Source organism: Scyliorhinus torazame, chromosome 2 (assembly GCF_047496885.1).
Source record: "Scyliorhinus torazame isolate Kashiwa2021f chromosome 2, sScyTor2.1, whole genome shotgun sequence".
Lineage (NCBI taxonomy): Eukaryota > Metazoa > Chordata > Chondrichthyes > Carcharhiniformes > Scyliorhinidae > Scyliorhinus > Scyliorhinus torazame.
The window spans coordinates 398,157,481-398,180,793 of record NC_092708.1 but is presented as its reverse complement, the minus strand read 5'-3'; the positions used below and the strand labels follow the sequence as shown (position 1 = coordinate 398,180,793).

Genomic DNA, 23,313 nt, shown 5'->3' with positions numbered 1-23,313 from the left:
CGGTGGGATGCTCCGTTTTTGCCGGCTGCCCGGGGGCTTCCCGACGGCGTGAGGCTGCCCCACAACGGGAAACCCCATTGACCGGTCGCGTAACGGAGAATCCCGCTGGCGTGGTGAACCACAAATGTAGCGTGGCGGGACGGAGAATCCAGACCCTTCCTCAGTACTGACCCTCTGACAGTGCAGCACTCCCTCAGCACTGACCCTCTGACAGTGCGGCACTCCCTCAGTACTGACCCTCTGACAGTGCAGCACTCCTCAGTACTGACCCTCTGACAGTGCAGCACTCCCTCAGTACTGACCCTCTGACAGTGCGGCACTCCCTCAGTACTGACCCTCTGACAGTGCAGCTCTCACTCAATACTGACCCTCTGACAGTGCGGCACTCCCTCAGTGCTGACCCTCTGACAGTGCGGCACTCTCTCAGTACTGACCCTCTGACAGTGCAGCACTCCCTCAGTACTGACCCTCTGACAGTGCAGCACTCCCTCAGTGCTGACCCTCTGACAGTGCGGCACTCTCTCAGTACTGACCCTCTGACAGTGCGGCACTCCCTCAGTACTGACCCTCTGACAGTGCAGCACTCCCTCAGTACTGACCCTCTGACAGTGCGGCACTCCCTCAGTGCTGACCCTCTGACAGTGCGGCACTCTCTCAGTACTGACCCTCTGACAGTGCAGCACTCCCTCAGTACTGACCCTCTGACAGTGCGGCACTCCCTCAGTACTGACCCTCTGACAGTGCAGCACTCCCTCAGCACTGATCCACTGACAGTGCGGGACTCCCTCAGCACTGACCCTCTGACAGTGCAGCACTCCCTCAGTACTGACCTCTGACAGTGCAGCACTCCCTCAGTACTGACCCTCTGACAGTCGTAGATATTTAAATAAAAGCAAATTACTGCGGTGCTGGAATCTGACACAAAAACAGAAAAAGCCGGACAATCTGAGCAGGTCTGACAGCCTCTGTGGAGAGAGAGAGAAGGGAGCGAACATTTCGAGTCTGAATGACCCCTTGTGAAAGGTACATTGCTGCCTGGGCTTGACCAGATCTGAAATCTCATTTACAGCAATACATGAAAAGTAAAGTTTGGTGCACAGTCAGAGAGAGAGAGAGAGAGTGCAAACCCTCTGCCCCTGACTGCCCAGCTAATCCCTCATTTCACCCGACTCTATCCTGGATTGTTCTCCCTGCATTTCTCTCCACACGTCCCTGTCTGCACCTTTGTAAAGTAAAGACTGCTCCCTGCAGACCGTGTGTTTGGTGCCGAGCTGATTTCTCCTGCATTGTATCCTTGCTGCTTCGCTCCTGACATGTTGTCTTTCCTGCAGCTTCCAGTGTGAGTGCCATGAGGTTGGTCAGTGGCTGGAGTCGGCGAGGAGCAGCTTGAGGCAGTGGGAGGAGGACTCGCTCAGCCTGCCCTCTCGGCTGGAGAGCAGCAGAAACCAGCTCCAACTCTTCCTGGTAAGCACAGCGTCCCGGCCCGGAGCCACCACCTTCCTTCCCACTCTGTTACACACGCTGAGGGGCAGCGAGCCGGGGGCCATTCCCAGGCTGCATTCTCCGCTTCCCGACAATCGGATGGAGAATCGCGCATGATGCGACCATCAGTTCACACGAGACGGGGAGTTGAAGTGAACAGTGGTTTTAATCAGCTAGAACTGAGCCGCCTGCAGGTCAGCAGATCTATATACCTCTCCCAAGGGGCGGAGCCAGGGGCACCAACATGTTACAGTGCGGTGTAATGTGATACAATGGTCCATAGGTGGAGCCCACAAGGACAACAACATCGTACAATGCAATACAGTGGTGGATGGTTCCCGTAATACATTCACCGCAGTGCAAAATGGACAAACCCCTTTTGCTCCCGGTGCCAATTCTTTTTTTGACGATATGTTTTATTGGTGTTTGGAGTTACAGATCGAGGAAAACAAAAGCAGACACGGAGTCTCGTCTGTAACAGGCCATGCAACAACAGTAATAGTAACCAACCAGATTCGAGCCCCTCATTGTCACGTAACCCTGACTGGAGCTCAATGCTATTGAATATTTACATCTGTACATTAGTTACTCTGGTGTTCGGCGTTCAGCCGGGACTCCTGTTGCTGGGCGGTTAGGCATTGCCCCAGCTTTTCCCGTATATATGGTGTAGTTGGGGTCATCCCCCTCGCTCGTCAGTAGACTCCATTCTGCTGGGTCGGGGGTCGGAGGGGACCTCACGCTCAAGCCCTTACTTTTCGAGGGAGGGTGGGAACGTTCGTTACCCTGGTTTCTCCCCGTGTCGGGGAGTCCTGTGATCCCTCCATCGGGTGGCCCCCCTCCCCATTCTTTCCCTGTTCCCCGTGAGCTCCCCTCCCTCTGGACGGCTTTCCCTGTCTCTCCCCCCCCCCCACATTCAGCCATCCCCTCATCCTCTCCGTGTTGACCGCCCAGTGGTAGAACAGAAGATTCAGTAGGGCCAGGCCTCCCACGTGACACCCTCATTGTAAAATAGTCATACGTATCCGAAGAACTCTTTCTCCCCAGACGAAGGCCGTGATTAACTTGTCCACCCTGGTGAAGAAGGATTTGGGGATGAAGATCGGGAGTGGTCCGAAGAGGAACCTCGGCAGCACGTTTATTTTGACCGTCTGCGCCCTTCCCGCTGGCGAAAGTGGGAGTGCAGGTCCCTCCTCCTCACCTCCCCCAGGCTGGAGAGGTTCCATTTGTGGAGCTCTTGGATCCCCAGATACTGAACTTGGTTTGAGTCACTTTATTTAAACGGTAGTTCTTCCAGCTCCGCTCCTCCCCTCTGGGGTTCACCGGGAAGATATCGCTCTTTTCCCAGGTTGGGTTTGTAACCTGAGAAGGTACCAAACTCCCTAAGGAGCCCCGGTATCTTTCCCATGCTGACTAGAGGGTTCGACAAGTAGAGGAGCAGGTCATCCGCACAGAGTGAGACTCTGCTCTCTGCCCCCTCTCCGAACGCCTCTCCACCACTCCTCCCATCTAAGGGCGATGGCCAGTGCTTTGATTGTGAACAGGAGTGGAATCATGGGCACCCCTGCCTCATTCCCCTGTGCAGCCGAAAGTATTCGAAGCTGGTGGCGTTCGTCCATACGCTCGCCGTCGGAGCGCTGTACAGGAGCTTCGCCCATGCAGTGAACCCTGCTCCAAACCCAAAATGTTCAATCCCTCCATGAGGGACCTCCATTCTACTCAATCCAAGGCATTCTCAGCGTCCAGGGAGACGGTCACCTCTGGTGTCCTCTCTCCGGGTGGATCATTATTACATTCAGCAGGCGTCTGATGTTTGCTGTTAGTTGGCTTCCCTCGACCGGAATCACTTCTGGCAGGCAGCTCTCCAGACGCCTCGCCAGTATGTTCGCTAAGTTTTCCACATCAGTGTTTAAGAGAGAGATGAGTCTGTAAGACCCACTCTGTCAGGTCTTTGTCCTTTTTGGGATCAATGAGATTGCGGCCTGGGCCAGTGAGAGTGGCAGGGCCCTTTCGACAGCGAGCCACTGAAATATCTCCCGCGGGGCCAGCTCTGCCACAAGATGTTGTAAACGTCGAGGGAACCCATCCGGCCAGGTGCTTTCCCTGACTGCATGGAATGAATGCATTCCCTGATTTCGCCCACCGCTAGCAGTGCTTCCAGAGCCTGTTGTCCTCCTCCCCACCGCTCCCTCCAGGAGGTGCACCGCGGCCTCCTCCTTCACTGTCCCCCCCCCCGTACACCAGCTCACTCGCCAGTGTAGCAGCTCCCCACTTGTTCAGGTTCCTCGATTTAACCCCCACCTGCCTCTTTTCCCCCCCTCCTTGCCCCCACCATCTGTGCATCTCTGACTGCGTTTTTTTTGTCCTCCCCTCGGCAGCCATGGTGCCCAGTCCTGCTTGTCAATACACTTTTAAAATTATACATTTAGGGTACCCAATTATTTTTTTTTTCCAATTAAGGGGCAGCACGGTAGCATAGTGGTTAGCACAATTGCTTCATAGCTCCAGGATCCCAAGTTCGATTCCCGGCTGGGTCACTGTCTGTGCGGAGTCTGCACGTCCTCCCCGTGTGTGCGTGGGTTTCCTCCGGGTGCTCCGGTTTCCTCCCACAGTCCAAAAATGTGCAGGTTAGGTGGATTGGCCATGATAAATTGCCCTTAGTGTCCAAAATTGCCCTTAGTGTTGGGTGGGGTTACTGGGTTATGGGGATCGGGTGGAGGTGTTAACCTTGGGTAGGGTGCTCTTTCCAAGAGCTGGTGCAGTCTCGATGGGCCGAATGGCTTCCTTCTGCACTGTAAATTCTATGTCTATGTCTAAGGGGCAATTTAGTGTGGCCAATCCACCTATCCTGCACATCCTTGGGTTGTGGGGGTGAAACCCACGCAAACACGGGGAGAATGTGCAAACTCCACACGGACAGTCACCCAGAGCTGGGATTCGAACCCGGGTCCTCAGCGCCGCAGTCCCAGTGCTAACCACTGCGCCACTGTGCCGTAAATACTTGACCAATTCTCGCCCTCGTGACATCTGCCTAAGGGGGGGGGGGGGGGGGGGGGCGGAGCATGGAAGTGTCCCAGCTGCTAACGGTATTAAAATCCATGCAAATGACGGACCCACTAGCACAGGGAGAAAGATTGTTAAACAGCCCCACAGATCATTCCACTGTAACACACCTGTTTGGCATTGTCAAACCTTCTTTCTACCTGTTCCATGGTGGCAGAACGTTGACGAGCCCTGCTTCATTGTGGGGTTTAGGGAGGGGCTCCCGTGACTGGCACTGGCTCCATCCACAGTGAGGAGGCGGCTTGTCACTGGATTAGTCACAATCACAGAGCCCTGCAGCACGGGAAAGGCCCATCAAACCTGCGACGGTCAGAAACAACCTCCAAACTATTCTAACCCCATTTCCCAGCACTCGGCCCAGAGCCGTGTCTGCCCTGGCATCGCAATGACACATCTAAATACTTGCTAAATGTTCTGAGGGTCACTGCCTCCACCCCCCTTTCAGGCAGCGAGTTCCACACTCCCCCCACTCTCTGGGTAAAAACGTTTTTCCTCAAAGATGAAATGAAAATGAAATAAAATGAAATGAAAATCGCTTATTGTCACAAGTAGGCTTCAAATGAAGTTACTGTGAAAAGCCCCTAGTCGCCACATTCCGGCGCCTGTTCGGGGAGGCTGTTACGGGAATTGAACCGTGCTGCTGGCCTGCCTTGGTCTGCTTTCAAAGCCAGCGATTTGGCCCTGTGCTAAACAGCCCCTAAACATCCCCTCTAAACCTCCTGCCCCTCACCTTAAATCTCTGCCCCCTGGTCATTGACCCCTCCAGCAAGGGGAAAAGTTTCTCCCTGTCTACTCTATCTAGAACAAAGAACAAAGAAAAGTACAGCGCAGGAACAGGCCCTTCGGCCCTCCAAGCCCGCGCCGACCATGCTGTCTGACTAAACTACAATCTTCTACACTTCCTGGGTCCGTATCCCTCTATTCCCATCCTATTCATATATTTGTCAAGATGCCCCTTAAATGTCACTATCGTCCCTGCTTCCACCACCTCCTCCGGTAGCGAGCTCCAGGCACCCACTACCCTCTGCGTAAAAAACTTGCCTCGTACATCTACTCTAAACCTTGCCCCTCTCACCTTAAACCTATGCCCCCTAGTAATTGACCCCTCTACCCCGGGGAAAAGCCTCTGACTATCCACTCTGTCTATGCCCCTCATAATTTTATACATCTCAATCCTGTCCCCCTCAGTCTCCTCTGCTCCACGGAAAACAACCCCAGTCTATCCAATCTCTCCACAGCTAAAACCCTCCAGCCCGGCAACATCCTGGTCAATCTCCTCTGCCCCCTTTCCAGTGGCTATCACATCCCTCCTGTAATGTGGAGGCCCAGACTAATACTCTGAAGTCATGAATTCAAATCCCACCATGTCAACTGGGCAATTTAAATTCAATTAGTTAATAAATTATGAGTATAAAGCTAGTAATCAGTAACGATGACCATGGAATCATTGTGGATTGTTGCAAAAACCCATCTGCTTCACTAATGTCCTTCAGGGAAGGAAATCTGCCGTCCTTACCCGGTCTGGCCTACATGTGACTCCAGACCCACAGCAATGTGGGTGAGTCTTAAATACCCCCTGAAATGGTGGCTTACCCCCACCAGCTCCAGGGTAAACAATGCTGACCTTGCCCAAGAATGAACGTACATTTTTTAGAACCTCTCCTGATTTGCAATTCCGAGGGGCGGCGTGTTTCTTTCAGATGGATGGCTGGGCGTTGGGAAACTAAGGGAGGGGAATTTTCAGGGTCTGAAGCTTCTGTCTTGTACCAGGCGGGTGCGGTGAGCAGCTGGTTTGAGTGTTTCTCCTGTTGATGACCCCCTTCTCATCATCCCCGCCCCCCATGCCCACTGCTACACAAGAGGATGTCATGATTGAGATGGGGTTGGGTCCAGGCCTTTATTCTGAACTTCTCTTGCCCTCCTGCAGGGGTTCTGGAAGGAGGTTGACGGCATGTCCTCGTCGAAGACAGCGGCGATCGGCACCGGGTGCCAGCTGCTCCAGCTCCAGCAGACCGAGGGCAGTGCTCTCAGAACCCGCTTAGCGCAGCTGGAACAGGAGTGGGCACATGTCGTCACTCCGCTCCCAGGCATCCAGGAAAAGCTACATCAGGTCAGCTCAACGCTATTGATCCAGGGGGAGCAGCCCAGTGCCAGGGGTAACAGCACCTACAGCAGCACCTACAGCAGCACCTACTAACACCAGCCAGGCCGCAAGGATGCTCGGCAACTCCAAATATGGGCAGGGGGATGGTTAGGAGAAAGGATCGGCTGGGTGCCTGGGTGGGGCGTAGGTGCCTGGGTGGGGCGTAGGTGCATGGGTGGGGCGTAGGTGCCTGGGTGGGGCGTAGGTGCCTGGGTGGGGCGTAGGTGCCTGGGTGGGGCGTAGGTGCCTGGGTGGGGCGTAGGTGCCTGGGTGTTGGGTGGGTGGGTCGGTGGGTGTTGGGTGGGTGGGTCGGTGGGTGTTGGGGTGGGGGGGTCGGTGGGTGTTGGGTGGGGAGGTCGGTGGGTGTTGGGTGGGGGGGTCGGTGGGTGTTGGGTGGCGGGGTCGGTGGGTGTTGGGTGGCGGGGTCGGTGGGTGTTGGGTGGCGGGGTCGGTGGGTGTTGGGTGGGGGGGTCGGTGGGTGTTGGGTGGGGGGTCGGTGGGTGTTGGGTGGGGGGGTCGGTGGTTGTTGGGTGGGGGGGTCGGTGGGTGTTGGGTGGTGGGGTCGGATGTTGGGTGGGTGGGTCGGTGGGTGTTTGGGGGTTCAGTGGGTGTTGGGTGGGGGGTCAGTGGATGTTGGGGTGGGGGGGTCGGTGGGTGTTGGGTGGGGGGTCAGAGGGTGTGGGGGGTCGGTGGGTGTTGGGTGGGAGGGGTCGGTGGGTGTTGGGTGGCGGGGTCGGTGGATGTTGGGTGGGTGGGGTCGGTGGGTGTTGGGTGGCGGGGTCGGTGGATGTTGGGTGGGTGGGGATTGGTGGGTGTTGGGTGGGGATTGGTGGGTGTTGGGGTGGGGGATCGGTGGGTGTTGGGTGGGGGGGTCGGTGGGTGTTGGGTGGGGGTTCGGTGGGTGTTGGGTGGGGGGTTCGGTGTGTGTTGGGTGGGGGGGGGTTTGTTGGGTGTTGGGTGGGGGGGTCGGTGGGTGTTTGGGGGGTCGGTGGGTGTTTGGGGGTTCAGTGGGTGTTGGGTGGGGGGTCGGTGGATGTTGGGGTGGGGGGTCGTTGGGTGTTGGGTGGGGGGTCGGTGGGTGTTGGGTGGGGGGTCGGTGGGTGTTGGGTGGGGGGTCGGTGGGTGTTGGGTGGGGGGTCGGTGGGTGTTGGGTGGGGTGGGGTCGGTGGGTGTTGGGTGGGGGAGTCGGTGGGTGTTGGGTGGGGGGGTCGGTGGGTGTTGGGTGGGGGGTCGGTGGGTGTGGGGAACGGTGGGTGGGGGGTGGGGGGGGTCGGTGGGTGTTGGGTGGCAGGGTCGGTGGGTATTTGTGGGGGGGTCAGTGGGTATTTGGGTGGGGGGGGTCGGTGGGTGTGGGGTGGGGAGGTCGGTGGGTGTTGGGTGGGGGGGTCGGTGGGATTTGGGTGGGGGGGATCGGTGGGTATTTGGGTGGGGGGGTCGGTGGGTATTTGGGTGGGGTGGGTCGGTGGGTATTTGCATGGGGGGGGTCGGTGGGTGTGGGGTGGGGAGGTCGGTAGGTGTTGGGTGGGGGGGTCGGTGGGTGTTGGGTGGGGGGGTCGGTGGGTATTTGGGTGGGGGGGGTCGGTGGGTATTTGGGTGGGGTGGGTCGGTGGGTATTTGGGTGGGGTGGGTCAGTGGGTATTTGGGTGGGGGGGGTCGGTGGGTGTGGGGTGGGGAGGTCGGTGGGTGTGGGGTGGGGAGGTCGGTGGGTGTGGGGTGGGGAGGTCGGTGGGTGTGGGGTGGGAGGTCGGTGGGTGTGGGGTGGGGAGGTCGGTGGGTGTGGGGTGGGGAGGTCGGTGGGTGTGGGGTGGGGGGGTCGGTAGGGGTGGGGGGTCGGTGGGTGTGGGGTGGGGAGGTCGGTGGATGTGGGGTGGGGAGGTCGGTGGATGTGGGGTGGGGGGGGTCGGTGGGTGTTGGGTGGGGGGGTCGGTGGGTGTTGGGTGGGGGGTCGGTGGGTGTTGGGTGGGGGGGTTGTTGGGTGGGGGGGTTGTTGGGTGGGGGGGGTCGGTGGGTATTTGGGTGGGGGGGGTCGGTGGGTATTTGGGTGGGGTGGGTCGGTGGGTATTTGGGTGGGGGGGTCGGTGGGTGTGGTGTGGGGAGGTCGGTGGGTGTTGGGTGGGGGGGTCGGTGGGTGTTGGGTGGGGGGTCGGTGGGTATTTGGGTGGGGAGGTCTGTGGGTGTTGGGTGGGGGGGGTCGGTGGGTGTGGGGTGGGGGGTCGGTGGGTGTGGGGTGGGGGGGTCGGTGGGTGTGGGGTGGGGGGGGACGGTAGGTGTGGGGTGGAGGGGGTCGGTGGGGGGTGGGGGGGTCGGGGAGTGTTGGGTGGGGGGTCGGTAGGTGTTGGGTGGAGGGGTCGGTGGGGGGTGGGGGGGTCAGTGAGTGTTGGGTGGGGGGGTCGGTGGGTGTTGGGTGGGGGGGTGGGTGGGATTTGGGTGGGGGGGTGGGTGGGTATTTGGGTGGGGGTGTCGCTGGGTGTTGGGTGGGGGGGGCTCGGTGATGTTGGGTGGGGGGGCTCGGTGGGTGTTGGGTGGGGGGGGTCGGTGGGTGTTGGGTAGGGGGAGTCGGTGGGTATTTGGGGGGGGTCAGTCGGTGTTTGGGTGGGGCGTTCGGTCGGTGGGTGTTTGGGTGGGGGTGTGGTTGGTGGGTGGTTTGATTGGGGGGTGGGTGGGGGTGGGGTGTGTGAGGTTGAGTGGGGGGGTGGGTGTTGAGTGGGGGTGGGCGGTTTGATTGGGGTGGTGGGGGTGTGGAGGTTGAGTAGGTGTTGGGTGTTTGGGTGGTCGGTGGGCGGTTAGATTGGGGAGGATTGATGGGTGGTGGGGGGGGGGGGGGGCTTGGGGTGCCTGGGTGTTTGGCTATGTTCTTTGGGGTGCTGAGTTCCTGTCGCCCCTCCTCCCTGTAGAGGCAGATGGAGGTGTTACCCTCACGTCAGGCCATGGCCCAGCTGAGTGGGTGATTCGGGATGTGGAGACCTCGATACAGGAGGACGAGTCTGTGCTGTGCGTTCTGGACGACAGTGCGCAAATTAAAGTGAAGCTACAGAAATACAAGGTAAAGCCTTTCGTACAGGCCGGGCTTCACTCATTCTCGTTCATTCTGTGAAACAAGTGGAATTTATATTGATGTCTTCAACACGGCAAAACATCCAGCCCCCACCACCGAGCCGAGTGAGTGTGGGGAGAGGGTCCACTCAGGAGCTTCGAGGTCAGGGGACTCACACATTGGCTAACTTGGCTGTTTGTGAGTGGGAGCGAAAGGGGCTGATTTCGAGAGGGGGGCGTGAATCTCGTGGGTGTTTTTTCTTCTTTATTTTGATGTGGGTGCGGGCAGCACGGTGGCGCAGTGGTTAGCACTGCGGCCTCAGGGCGCTGAGGACCCGGGTTCGAATCCCGCTCTGGGTCACTGTCCGTGTGGAGTTTGTACATTCTCCCCGTGTCTGCGTGGGTCTCACCCCTGCAACCAAAGATGTGCAGGGTAGGTGGATTGGCCCCGCTAAACTGCTCCTTAATTGTTTAAAAAAAGAGAGAATTGGGTACTCTAAATTAAAAACAGTTCTTGGGCGGGATTCTCCACCCCCACGCCGAAGTGGCCGCGCCGCCGTGAATGCCGTCGAGGTTCACGACGGCGCGGAACGGCCCCGGTCCCGACCGATTCAGGCCCTGACAATGCGCCAGTATCGGGGCCGCATCATCTACCCGCGCCAGGCCTTGTCGCCCGTGTAAGGAAGGACGGAGGTCCTCCGTCAGAGAGGACGGCCCGACGATCGGTGGGCACCGATCGCGGGCCACCCCACATTCCAGGTGAAGCCCGGTGCAGGACCCCCCCTCGCCCCCCCCCCAGCGTTCAGGCACCGCCCACGACTGCAGCGACCAGGTGTGGACGGCGCCGGGGGGGGAACCCGCCGTTTTGGCCTGGCCGCTCGGCCCATCCGGGCCTCAGAATAGCGGGGGTGCCGGAGAATCGCCATTTTGGGTGTCTCGGGCGATTCTCCGGCCTGCGGCCCGCGGAACTCGACCGGGCCGTTCCCGCCACTCGGGAGAATCGCGGGAGGGCGTCGGACAGGCGGCCCCGGAAATTTTGGCAGCCCAGGCGATTCTCCCAACCGGCGCGGGGGTGGAGAATCGCGCCCCTTATGTGGGTGTCACTGGCTAGGGCATCATTTATTGCCCATCCCTAATTGCCCCTTAATTGGAAAAACAAATTGGGTACTCTAAATTTCTTTTAAAATCTCAATCCTGGGACTTCACTGCAGGAGTTCCTCAGGGTAGTGTCCGGGGCCCAACTATCTCCAGCTGCTTCATCAATGACCTCCCTTCCAGCAGAAGGTCAGAAGTGGGGATGTTTGCGGGTGACTGCACAATGTTCAACACCATTCGCAACTCCTCAGATAATGAAGCAGTCCCTGTCCAAATGCAGCAAGACCCGGACAATATCCAGGCTGATCAATGGTCTGTGTCCTGCCATGCTGGGAAGAGGCCGGTCTTTGGGGGGTGGGGGTGAGGGTGGAGAGGGTGGGGGTGAGAGGGGTGAAGGTGAGAAGGACTCGGCTCCCTGTTCAAGGATTTGACTCTCTCCTCCCTGAAGGATTATCAGATTGAGGTGAGCTGCTGGCAGCTAACGGTGGATTTTGTGAATCAGTCGGTGCTCCACATGAGCAGCCAGGATGTGGAGGGCGATCGCTCTGAGAAGACGGATTTTGCGGAGAGTCTGGGAGCTCTGAACCTTCAGTGGCAGAACCTGACCCGAAACCTGAATGGGAAGGTGAGTGTGGCCAGGCCCGGGAGAGGGGGGGGGGGGGGGAGTAGGAGGAGGGGGGGGGGGGGGAGTAGGAGGAGGGGGGGGGAGTAGGAGGAGGAGGGGGGGGGGAGTAGGAGGAGGGGAGGGGGGGGGAGTAGGAGGAGGGGGGGAGAGTAGAGTAGGAGGGGAGTAGGAGGAGGAGGGGGGGGGAGTAGGAGGGGAATAGGAGGAGGAGGGGGGGGAGTAGGAGGAGGAGGGGAGGGGAGTAGGAGGAGGAGGGGGGGGAGTAGGAGGAGGGGAGGGGGGGTGTAGGAGGGGAGTAGGAGGAGGGGAGGGGGGGTGTAGGAGGGGAGTAGGAGGAGGGGAGGGGGGTGTAGGAGGAGGAGGGGAGGGGAGTAGGAGGAGGGGGGGGGAGTAGAGTAGGAGGGGAGTGGGAGGGGAGGGGAGAGCACAGAGTACAGGGATGGTGGAGTGTGTGTGATCCCAAACTCACATCGTCCTGCAGCAGGCAGAGAGCAGCCACCTCAGTGCCCGGTGTGATCCGGAGCAGGAGAATGGGATTAGACTGGGATACGTTGCAGACGTGGAGATGGGCAGAATATTGTCTGACTTTCTGTCTGTTTTCTATCCTTCCTCACGCTGCAGATTCTGGACTTGGAGATGTTGCTTGAATCATGGGCCGAGTACGAACTCAGTGTGAAATCCCTCCGCAGCTGGTTGGAGGCACAGGAGGGGCGGCTAAGTAAGAGCAGGGCAGCCTGTAGCCACACTGCGGTTATGAATGCACTGACAGACTGCCAGGTAACAGGTTCTGAACAGTCCCCCCCACCCCCAGTCCCAGCTCCCACTCTGATTAAACACACCCTCCACTGTACTCACTGCAAATCCACTGCTCAGTCCTCTCTCCTACTCCTCGCTTTGTCTCCACAATCAAATCAACCCACACAGAACATAGAACATAGAACAATACAGCGCAGTACAGGCCCTTCGGCCCACGATGTTGCACCGAAACAAAAGCCATCTAACCTACACTATGCCATTATCATCCATATGTTTATCCAATAAACTTTTAAATGCCCTCAATGTTGGCGAGTTCACTACTGTAGCAGGTAGGGCATTCCACGGCCTCACTACTCTTTGCGTAAAGAACCTACCTCTGACCTCTGTCCTATATCTATTACCCCTCAGTTTTAAGCTATGTCCCCTCGTGCCAGCCATTTCCATCCGCGGGAGAAGGCTCTCACTGTCCACCCTATCTAACCCCCTGATCATTTTGTATGCCTCTATTAAGTCTCCTCTTAACCTTCTTCTCTCCAACGTAAACAACCTCAAGTCCACCAGCCTTTCCTCATAAGATTTTCCCTCCATACCAGGCAACATCCTGGTAAATCTCCTCTGCACCCGCTCCAAAGCCTCCACGTCCTTCCTATAATGCGGTGACCAGAACTGTACGCAATACTCCAAATGCGGCCGTACCAGAGTTCTGTACAGCTGCAACATGACCTCCTGACTCCGGAACTCAATCCCTCTACCAATAAAGGCCAACACTCCATAGGCCTTCTTCACAACCCTATCAACCTGGGTGGCAACTTTCAGGGATCTATGTACATGGACACCTAGATCCCTCTGCTCATCCACACTTTCAAGAACTTTTCCATTAGCCAAATATTCCACATTCCTGTTATTCCTTCCAAAGTGAATCACCTCACACTTCTCTACATTAAACTCCATTTGCCACCTCTCAGCCCAGCTCTGCAGCTTATCTATATCCCTCTGTAACCTGCTACTTCCTTCCACACTATCGACAACACCACCGACTTTAGTATCGTCTGCAAATTTACTCACCCACCCTTCTGCGCCTTCCTCTAGGTCATTGATAAAAATGACAAACAGAAACGGCCCCAGAACAGATCCTTGTGGTACTCCACTTGTGACTGAACTCCATTCTGAACATTTCCCATCAACCACCACCCTCTGTCTTCTTTCAGCTAGCCAATTTCTGATCCACATCTCTAAATCACCCTCAATCCCCAGCCTCCGTATTTTCTGCAATAGCCTACCGTGGGGAACCACATCGCATCTCCCAAAGACACCGAGTGCCTTCAATGGAGCAGGGTCCTCACACACACTTCCCCAACAGATTTCAACCTATTCTCTCGGACGCAACAGGACATCTTCCTCGAACTAGCAGATTAATTGTCAAACTTGTCTGGAAATCAGTGCGATTGGAAGTGCTGGAGCATTCTTATTGTTTTGTCAGCCCCATTACTTGGTTTATGTATAGAATAACGGATACCCGGGAGTGAGTTACAGTCTGGAATCTAATCGAGGGGTTTGGGGTGGTTTATATATAGAATAACGGATACCCGGGAGTGAGTTACAGTCTGGAATCTAATCGAGGGGTTCAGTGTGGTTTATATATAGAATAACAGATATCCGGGAGTGAGTTACAGACTGGAATCTAATCGAGGGGGTCGGGATGGTTTATATATAGAATAACAGATACCCGGGAGTGAGTTACAGTCTGGAATCTAATCGAGGGGTTCGGGGTGGTTTATATATAGAATAACCGATACCCGGGAGTGAGTTACAGACTGGAATCTAATCGAGGGATTCGGGGTGGTTAATATATAGAATAACAGATACCCGGGAGTGAGTTACAGACTGGAATCTAATCGAGGGGTTCGGGGTGGTTTATATATAGAATAACCGATACCCGGGAGTGAGTTACAGACTGGAATCTAATCGAGAGGTTCGGGGTGGTTTATATATAGAATAACCGATACCCGGGAGTGAGTTACAGACTGGAATCTAATCGAGGAGTTTGGGGTGGTTTATATATAAAATAACCGATACCCGTGATTGAGTTACAGACTGGAATCTAATCGAGAGGTTCGGGGTGGTTTATATGTAGAATAGCTGATACCCGGGAGTGAGTTACAGACTGGAATCTAATCGAGGGGTTCAGGGTGGTTTATATATAGAATAACAGATACCCGGGAGTGAGTTACAGACTGGAATCTAATCGAGGGGTTCAGTGTGGTTTATATATAGAATAACCGATACCCGGAAGTGAGTTACAGACTGGAATCTAATCGAGAGGTTCGGGGTGGTTTATATATAGAATAACGGATACTCAGGAGTGAGTTACAGACTGGAATCTAATCGAGGGGTTCAGGGTGGTTTATATATAGAATAACAGATACTCAGGAGTGAGTTACAGACTGGAATCTAATCGAGGGGTTCAGGGTGGTTTATATATAGAATAACAGATACCCGGGAGTGAGTTACAGACTGGAATCTAATCGAGGGGTTCCGGGTGGTTTATATATAGAATAACAGATACCCGGGAGTGAGTTACAGACTGGAATCTAATCGAGGGGTTCGGAGTGGTTTATATATAGAATAACAGATACCATGGAGTGAGTTACAGACTGGTATCTAATCGAGGGGTTCGGGGGGGGTTTATATATAGAATAACAGATACCCGGGAGTGAGTTACAGACTGGAATCTAATCGAGGGGTTCAGGGTGGTTTATATATAGAATAACAGATACCCGGGAGTGAGTTACAGACTGGAATCTAATTGAGGGGTTCGGGGTGGTTTATATATAGAATAACAGATACCCGGGAGTGAGTTACAGCCTGGAATCTAATCGAGGGGTTCAGGATGGTTTATATATAGAATAACAGATACCCGGGAGTGAGTTACAGACTGGAATCTAATCGAGGGGTTCAGGGTGGGTTGTATATAGAATAACAGATACCTGGGAGTGAGTTACAGACTGGAATCTAATCGAGGGGTTCAGGGTGGTTTATATATAGAATAACAGATACCCGGGAGTGAGTTACAGACTGGAATCTAATCGAGGGGTTCAGGATGGTTTATATATCGAATAACAGATACCTGGGAGTGAGTTACAGACTGGAATCTAATCGAGGGGTTCGGGGTGGTTTATATATAGAATAACAGATACCCGGGAGTGAGTTACAGACTGGAATCTAATCGAGGGGTTCAGGATGGTTTATATATCGAATAACAGATCCCCGGGAGTGAGTTACAGACTGGAATCTAATCGAGGGGTTCAGGGTGGTTTATATATAGAATAACAGATACCCGGGAGTGAGTTACAGACTGGAATCTAATCGAGGGGTTCAGGGTGGTTTATATATAGAATAACCGATACCCGGGAGTGAGTTACAGACTGGAATCTAATCGAGGAGTTTGGGGTGGTTTATATATAAAATAACCGATACCCGTGAGTGAGTTACAGACTGGAATCTAATCGAGAGGTTCGGGGTGGTTTATATGTAGAATAGCTGATACCCGGGAGTGAGTTACAGACTGGAATCTAATCGAGGGGTTCAGGGTGGTTTATATATAGAATAACAGATACCCGGGAGTGAGTTACAGACTGGAATCTAATCGAGGGGTTCAGTGTGGTTTATATATAGAATAACAGACACCCGGGAATGAGTTACAGACTGGAATCTAATCGAGGGGTTCGGGGGGGGTTTATTTATCGAATAACAGATACCCGGGAGTGAGTTACAGACTGGAATCTAATCGAGGGGTTCGGGGGGGGTTTATTTATAGAATAACAGATACCCTTGAGTGAGTTACAGACTGGAATCTAATCGAGGTGTTCGGGGGGGTTTATATAGAGTAACCGATAGCTGGGCTGAGGAACAAGTGTCGGCTATTTTGCCCTTTGACCCTGTTCCACTGGTCAGCAAGGTCAGAACTGAAATCCCTGCCCCTCCATTAAGTGTGTAGCTCAACCTCAAATAAATGTAGTGATCCGGCCTCCACTGCTTTCTGCTCGCCCCGTCTCAATAAGGGTCCTCCTCATATTCTTAAACTGTGTTCCCCGAGCACGAGTCTCCCTGATCAGTGGAAAAATCCCTCTGCTTCTATCCTGTCAGCTCCCCTCAGGATCTCACATCTTTTTATATTATTCCCTCATTCTTCTGAACTCCATTGGGAATAGGCCCAACCCCTTCAACTGCACTTTATTAATGACTATGTTCATCCCAGGTAGCTGCGAGTGGGTTCCAGCTTTGCGTTGTGATGGAGCGTGTAGAATGAGGAGTGATGGTGATTGGTGTCTCTCTGCCATCAGGAACTCGGTGAGAGTCTCGAGGTGAAGGAGATGGAGTTGGAACATCTGAGACATTCAGTTCCCATGGTAACAGAGAGCGGGGTCCCAGAAACAAGAACCAACATCACAAAGAATGTGGACCAACTGGCTGACCAGTGGAGGAATTTGCAGAGCCAGGTACTGTTGTATTACCGTGTGTAATAGCGGATATTGCTCTTTAGAACCAGCCAAGTTGATGAAATGAACTATAGTCTTCTTGTAAAGATTAATTTATTGAGTAACATAAATAGTATTTGTGAGTCCTTTTTACTTCCTACTCAACTAGTAAAGAAATAAAATATAGTAAAGACAACTAACTAACTGTACAATGTAGTAATGAAACAACTTGTAACTTCTCTCTCTCTAGCTAATCTATGTCTTGTCTGTTCAATCTCCTGAAGCGCACACTCTCAGAAAGAGCGGGAAAGTCTTTCTTATACCATCTGATAGTGAGACATCTAGTGTTGAAATGACTGTACTAGTTTTACATACATTGATCATGTATATTGATATACAAAGATCGCTACAGGTACCAATGTAGAAGTCAATATTTTCCTGCTTCTTTGACTGTGGTAAAGACTCAACAATAGATTGTTATGGTAAAATAACAAGGCTTTATTTACGAAACGACCGCATGCAGTTTTGGCTGAAAGTTGAGGTCGGAGAGCAGTTACTACCACTGCTGATTCCTACTCAAGTTCGCGCTTTTACAGAAAATCAGTTCAGTATTTATACATTATCATTATCAAGGTTGCGTGACTACAGCTTAGTCAGGAATTCGATCGGAAGTAGAAATGGAAGCAATGTCATAAACCTGCTGACCTGTTGATCTTCTCGGACTCTTTGTCTCATCCCTCATACCATTGTCTTGTCCTTTGATACAACATTAAAAGGTCGGAGGAGACTCATCCATTCCTTATCTTGTCTTATTCACACCGCCCTGGGTTATGACGAGTTAGCCTTATCAGAAATGACAGAGGTCAGGCATTTTGGAACAGCTTGACCGTCTCTGATTTTATTCATACGTTAGGTTATGCGGAGTCAGCCTCATTGGTCTTACAAAGGGGTCTCCACATTGAAATGGCTGGGTCAGCTTTTCTTACATTGTACCGAATAGTTGACCAGTTTTCCCATCATGCCATTATTTAATTCGTACAACATCACACCCAAGAGAACTATCCTGTGTTTTGGGTAACGTATTGGGGTATGTTGAGAGGGGGGCTCCGCATTGGAGCTGCTTGAGATGTAAGCGTACAGGAGTTAATTGTAACCTCGTGCTCTTTCCGTGTGGTGGGCAGGTGACCCAGTTGGAACCCATCTTCAGCTCCCGGCTCCAGTTGTGGGCAGAGTACCAAGACTCGTATGAGCAAGTTAACGGGAATATCCTGAGGGCCCAATACTCCCTGGAGCACTGCACGCCCCTCTCCAGTTCAGTGGCATCTTCCCAGCTTCAGCTGGAGAGTCTCCAGGTCAGTATTTCGGATAAACCTTTACTAATTACTGGTTGATCTCGGCAACACTTATTCAAGGCTTGGAGTGGGTGCTGAGGAGATTTACTAAAATGGAACCAGGGATGAGAGACTTTATTATATCAGAGGGACCGGAGATACTGGGTGTGTTCTATTCCGAGCAGTGGCGGCGAAGGGGAGATTGAATCTGGGGGGTTAAGAGGGGGTTTCATTGAGTAATGTGGGCGGCAAGGTAGAACAGTACTTAGCGCTGTTGCTTCACAGGGCCAGGGTCCCGCGTTCGATTTGCGGCTTAGGTCACTGTCTGTGCGGAGTCTGCACGTCCTCCCCGTGTCTGCGTGGGTTTCCTCCGGGGGCTCCGGTTTCCTCCCACAAGTCCCGAAAGACGTGCTGTTGGTGAATTGGACATTCTGAATTCTCCCTCTGTGTACCCGAACAGGCGCCGGAGTGTGGCGACTAGGGGCTTTTTGTAGTAACTTCACTGCGGCGTTAATGTGAGCCTACTTGTGACACTAATAAAGATTTTAAAAATCAGCCACTTCTCAAGATTTGGAATTTGCATCTTGTAAGTGCTTTGGAAGCTGATTCCGTGATAACGTTCAAAAGGGAATTGGATATGTTCTCGAAAAGAAAATGTTGGCAGGGCTGTGGGGACGGAGCAGGGTGAGTGGTAATGAGTGGGCCGCTATCTAACCGAGCTGGCACAGACACACTGGGCAGAAAGGCAGCTGCGCAGCAAAGCACTCCCCCAGATATAGCTGGACCGGCTCCACGAGGGAACCCCTCTCGGTGACCATCTCTCCACACGCAGGCCAACAAAGTGAAAGGGGCTCCCCTCGTGACTAAATAATTTCTGCGCTCCAAACAGTCCGACATTCCCACGCCCAGCACAGCACTCAGGTTTCAGACAGGCTGCCTGCAGTTACCTTTCTTACTTCGGTCTTCACAGACCCTGCAGGACACAGTGGAGAGCGGTGCGGAGAGCTGGAGGAAATTCCAGGCAATTTCAGAGCAGTTGAGTCGGGAATGCTGCCCGGCACAGACACAGCAACTGGACAAGACGTGTGAGGACACACACTGCAGGTACACAACCGGTGATGGTGCCCCTCCCCATACCCACCCCGGGGCACAGCTGTGGCTCTGAGCGACACCGACAGCGTGGAGACAGACTCCGAACACAGTCTGGGCTTTCTCACCGCATCTCAGTCCAGGGAACAAAAGGTCAATTAGAATTTGGCTGGGCCGTTGGTGGTGATTCCACCTGATCACTGGCCAGTGAGAGTCAGCACCTTCAGGAGAGGAGGGGGAACCTGTACCCCAGTGAGAGTCAGCACCTTCAGGAGAGGAGGGAGACCCCGTACCCCAGAGAGAGTCAGCACCTTCAGGAGAGGAGGGGGACCCTGTACCCCAGTGAGAGTCAGCACCTTCAGGAGAGGAGGGGACCCATACCCCAGTGAGAGTCAGCACCTTCAGGAGAGGAGGGAGCCTATACCCCGTGAGAGGCAGCACCTTCAGGAGAGGAGGGGGAACCTGTACCCCAGTGAGAGTCAGCACCTTCAGGAGAGGAGGGGGACCCTGTACCCCAGTGAGAGTCAGCACCTTCAGGAGAGGAGGGGGACCCTGTACCCCAGTGAGAGTACCTTCAGGAGAGGAGGGGTCCCTGTACCCCAGTGAGAGTCAGCACCTTCAGGAGAGGAGGGGGACCCTGTACCCCAGTGAGAGTCAGCACCTTCAGGAGAGGAGGGGGTCCCATACCCCAGTGAGAGTCAGCACCTTCAGGAGAGGAGGGGGTCCCGTCCCCCAGTGAGAGTCAGCACCTTCAGGAGAGGAGGGGGCCCTGTACCCCAGTGAGAGTCAGCACCTTCAGGAGAGGAGGGGGACCTTGTACCCCAGTTAGAGTCAGCACCTTCAGGAGAGGAGGGGGACCCCGTACCCCAGTGAGAGTCAGCACCTTCAGGAGAGGGGGGGAGTCTGTACCCCAGTGAGAGTCAGCACCTTCAGGAGAGGGGGGGAGTCTGTACCCCAGTGAGAGTCAGCACCTTCAGGAGAGGGGGAGAGTCTGTACCCCAGTGAGAGTCAGCACCTTCAGGAGTGGCGGGGGTTGGGGATGTGGGGAAATGGGAATGTGACTGTGAACGGTGATCACAGAAGTGGTGAAAGTTCTTTTCTCTCTGGGTGTGGTGAGATTGGTTTGATTTTACCTCTTTCTCTGGTTCCAGGTGGGTGCAGGTTAACCAGGACGTTACCGAGCAGCTTTACACAGCGCGCACCGAGTGCCAGCTCTGGGGGCAGTTCCGTGACATCTACCAGTCTACCCTGGCCAAGGTGCGGGGCTTTGAGGACAGGAGCAGACATTTGCTAATCGAGCTCTCCCTGGACGACAGCACCCAGGAGAAACTGCAAACTCAGCTCGTGGAGACACAGGTCAGAATCTCACGTCCGATTGTGGAGTTTGCGGTCTTTAAATCACCAAATATCTCCTGATATTTTGCAATCAGCAGGGCCTCACTAATGTGCAGCTGAGGTGCATTAACACAGCTTCTGAGGAGTGACTCCCAGGGAATGTGAATCCCAATCCCATTCTGGACGGTTCGAAAAGTTTCTTTGTCCCAAAAAGCCAACTGGTTTGTTCATAACCTTTAGGGAAGGATCCTGCTGTCCGAGCTTCCACACCCCTCTGCTGGGATACAGGCTGCGGGTACTGCCCTCTGCTGGGATACAGGCCGTGGGTACTGCCCTCTGCTGGGATACAGGCCGTGGGTACTGCCCTCTGCTGGGATACAGGCCGCGGGTACTGCTCTCTGCTGGGATACAGGCTGCGGGTACTGCCCTCTGCTGGGATACAGGCCGTGGGTACTGCCCTCTGCTGGGGTACAGGCCGTGGGTATTGCCCTCTGCTGGGGTACAGGCCGTGGGTATTGCTCTCTGCTGGATAACAGGCCGTGGGTACTGCCCTCTGCTGGGATACAGGCCGTGGGTACTGCCCTCTGCTGGGGTACAGGCCGCGGGTACTGCTCTCTGCTGGGGTACAGGCCGTGGGTACTGCCCTCTGCTGGGATACTGGCTGCGGGTACTGCCCTCTGCTGGGGTACAGGTATGGGTACTGCTCTCTGCTGGGATACAGGCCATGGGTACTGCTCTCTGCTGGGATACAAGCTGCAGGTGCTGCTCCCTGCTGGGATACTGGCTGCGGGTACTTCTCTCTGCTGGGGTACAGGCCATGGTTACTGCTCTCTGCTGGGGTACAGGCCATGGGTACTGCTCTCTGCTAGGGTACAGGAGGCAGGTACTGCTCTCTGCTGGGATACTGGCAGCAGGTACTGCTCTCTGCTGGGATACAGGCTGCAGGTACTGCTCTCTGCTGGGATACAGGCCGTGGGTACTGCTCTCTGCTGGGGTACAGGCCATGGGTACTGCTCTCTGCTGAGATACAGGCCGTGGGTACTGCCCTCTGCTGGGATACAGGCCATGGGTACTGCTCTCTGCTGGGGTACAGGCCATGGGTACTGCTCTCTGCTGAGATACAGGCCGTGGGTACTGCCCTCTGCTGGGATACAGGCCGTGGGTACTGCTCTCTGCTGGGATACAGGCCGTGGGTACTGCCCTCTGCTGGGATACAGGCCGTGGGTACTGCTCTCTGCTGGGATACAGGCTGTGGGTACTGCTCTCTGCTGGGATACAGGCCGTGGGTACTGCTCTCTGCTGGGATACAGGCCGTGGATACTGCTCTCTGCTGGGATACAGGCCGTGGGTACTGCCCTCTGCTGGGATACAGGCAGCAGGTACTGCTCTCTGCTGGAATACAGGCCGTGGGTACTGCTCTCTGCTCGGGTACAGACTGCAGGTACTGCCCTCTGCTGGGATACAGGCCATGGGTACTGCTCTCTGCTGGGGTACAGGCAGCAGGTACTGCCCTCTGCTGGGATACAGGCCGTGGGTACTGCCCTCTGCTGGGATACCGGCCGTGGGTACTGCTCTCTGCTGGGGTACAGGCAGCAGGTACTGCTCTCTGCTGGGATACAGGCCGTGGGTACTGCTCTCTGCTGGGGTACAGGCAGCAGGTACTGCTCTCTGCTGGGATACAGGCCATGGGTACTGCTCTCTGCTGGGATACAGGCCATGGGTACTGCTCTCTGCTGGGGTACAGGCAGCAGGTACTGCTCTCTGCTGGGATACAGGCCGTGGGTACTGCCCTCTGCTGGGATACAGACCGTGGGTACTGCTCTCTGCTGGGGTACAGGCCGTGGGTACTGCTCTCTGCTGGGGTACAGGCCGTGGGTACTGCTCTCTGCTGGGGTACAGGCCGTGGGTACTGCTCTCTGCTGGTCTCCAGTGGTAATTCACAAAGATTATGGGCATTTTCAGTGTGTTTTTTATTGATTGTCATTGATGTTGTTTAATATGTTTACAGGAATCGCTAAGGGATCTCCGGGCTCTACAGGAGGATGTGTTCCAGGTGGGCGTAGCTGCAGACGCCTTGGCCACGCGGATGGACAGTTCGAGTTGTGCAGCCCTTCAATCACACTGTCGGTACCTGTCAGGGAAAGTGTCCAATCTGGAGCGGTTACTGACAGTGAAGAAACCAGACATTCAGGTAAAATCACCAACAGCTGACCAGCCTGTACGTTAAAGTGAGGAGCTTGTCGTACATTATTATATATAATCGTTATTATCTCTCACGCTGCCACTCTGTTATATACAACCCCACACTATTAATCACACCGCAAGACATTACGGGCTTGATAACCGGAACAATCTGTCTGGTTTTGGGATGTTTGAGGGGTGTTTTTGTGAAGGTGCAGCCTGAGATTCACCCCCCCCCCCCTCTCCCCGGGTACAGCCAGCCAAGCTCTGCCAGGGTGCCCGTGTGGCATTGCCAGGGTACCACCCTGCCATATCCCTGAACACCCGGGGGTCTGTGATGGCATCCCCAAGGTGCCATTACGACTGGTCCATATTTATGGAAACCAGTATTAAACGGCGTGCTGGCGAGGTCTCCCAGGCGCGGGTGTTCGTGCCGGGAGAATCCCATCAACGCACGTCTAAATGAGCCAATATATGCTGATTTGGGGCACGCCCAGTGAGAGAGATTCAACAGCCCTGTCCCAAAGTCGTCAGGCACGAAGGTGCCGTTAAATCGTTCCCTATGTATTTATGTCACTGCAGTAATAATAATAATCTTTATTAGTGTCACAGGTAGGTTTACATTAACGCTGCAATGAAGTTACTGTGAAAAGCCCCTAGTCGCCACACTCCGGCCCCTGTTCGGGTCACAGAGGGAGAATTCAG

At 54.8% G+C, this 23,313-nt stretch overlaps 1 protein-coding gene across 1 annotated transcript in view; it reads left to right on the top strand.

Moving 5' to 3' along the window:
* Window positions 1-9,585: 9,585 nt before the first annotated feature.
* The window catches only part of LOC140407704 (nesprin-2-like), a 273,730-nt gene continuing 260,002 nt past the window's right edge, over window positions 9,586-23,313 (top strand). The window contains exons 1-8 of the mRNA XM_072495012.1: window positions 9,586-9,728; window positions 11,262-11,438; window positions 12,060-12,215; window positions 16,538-16,693; window positions 17,854-18,024; window positions 18,974-19,107; window positions 20,244-20,448; window positions 22,436-22,618. Coding sequence (XP_072351113.1) covers window positions 11,328-11,438; window positions 12,060-12,215; window positions 16,538-16,693; window positions 17,854-18,024; window positions 18,974-19,107; window positions 20,244-20,448; window positions 22,436-22,618 — 1,116 coding nt within the window. The 5' untranslated portion in view covers window positions 9,586-9,728; window positions 11,262-11,327. The remainder of the gene's footprint in view (window positions 9,729-11,261; window positions 11,439-12,059; window positions 12,216-16,537; window positions 16,694-17,853; window positions 18,025-18,973; window positions 19,108-20,243; window positions 20,449-22,435; window positions 22,619-23,313) is intronic.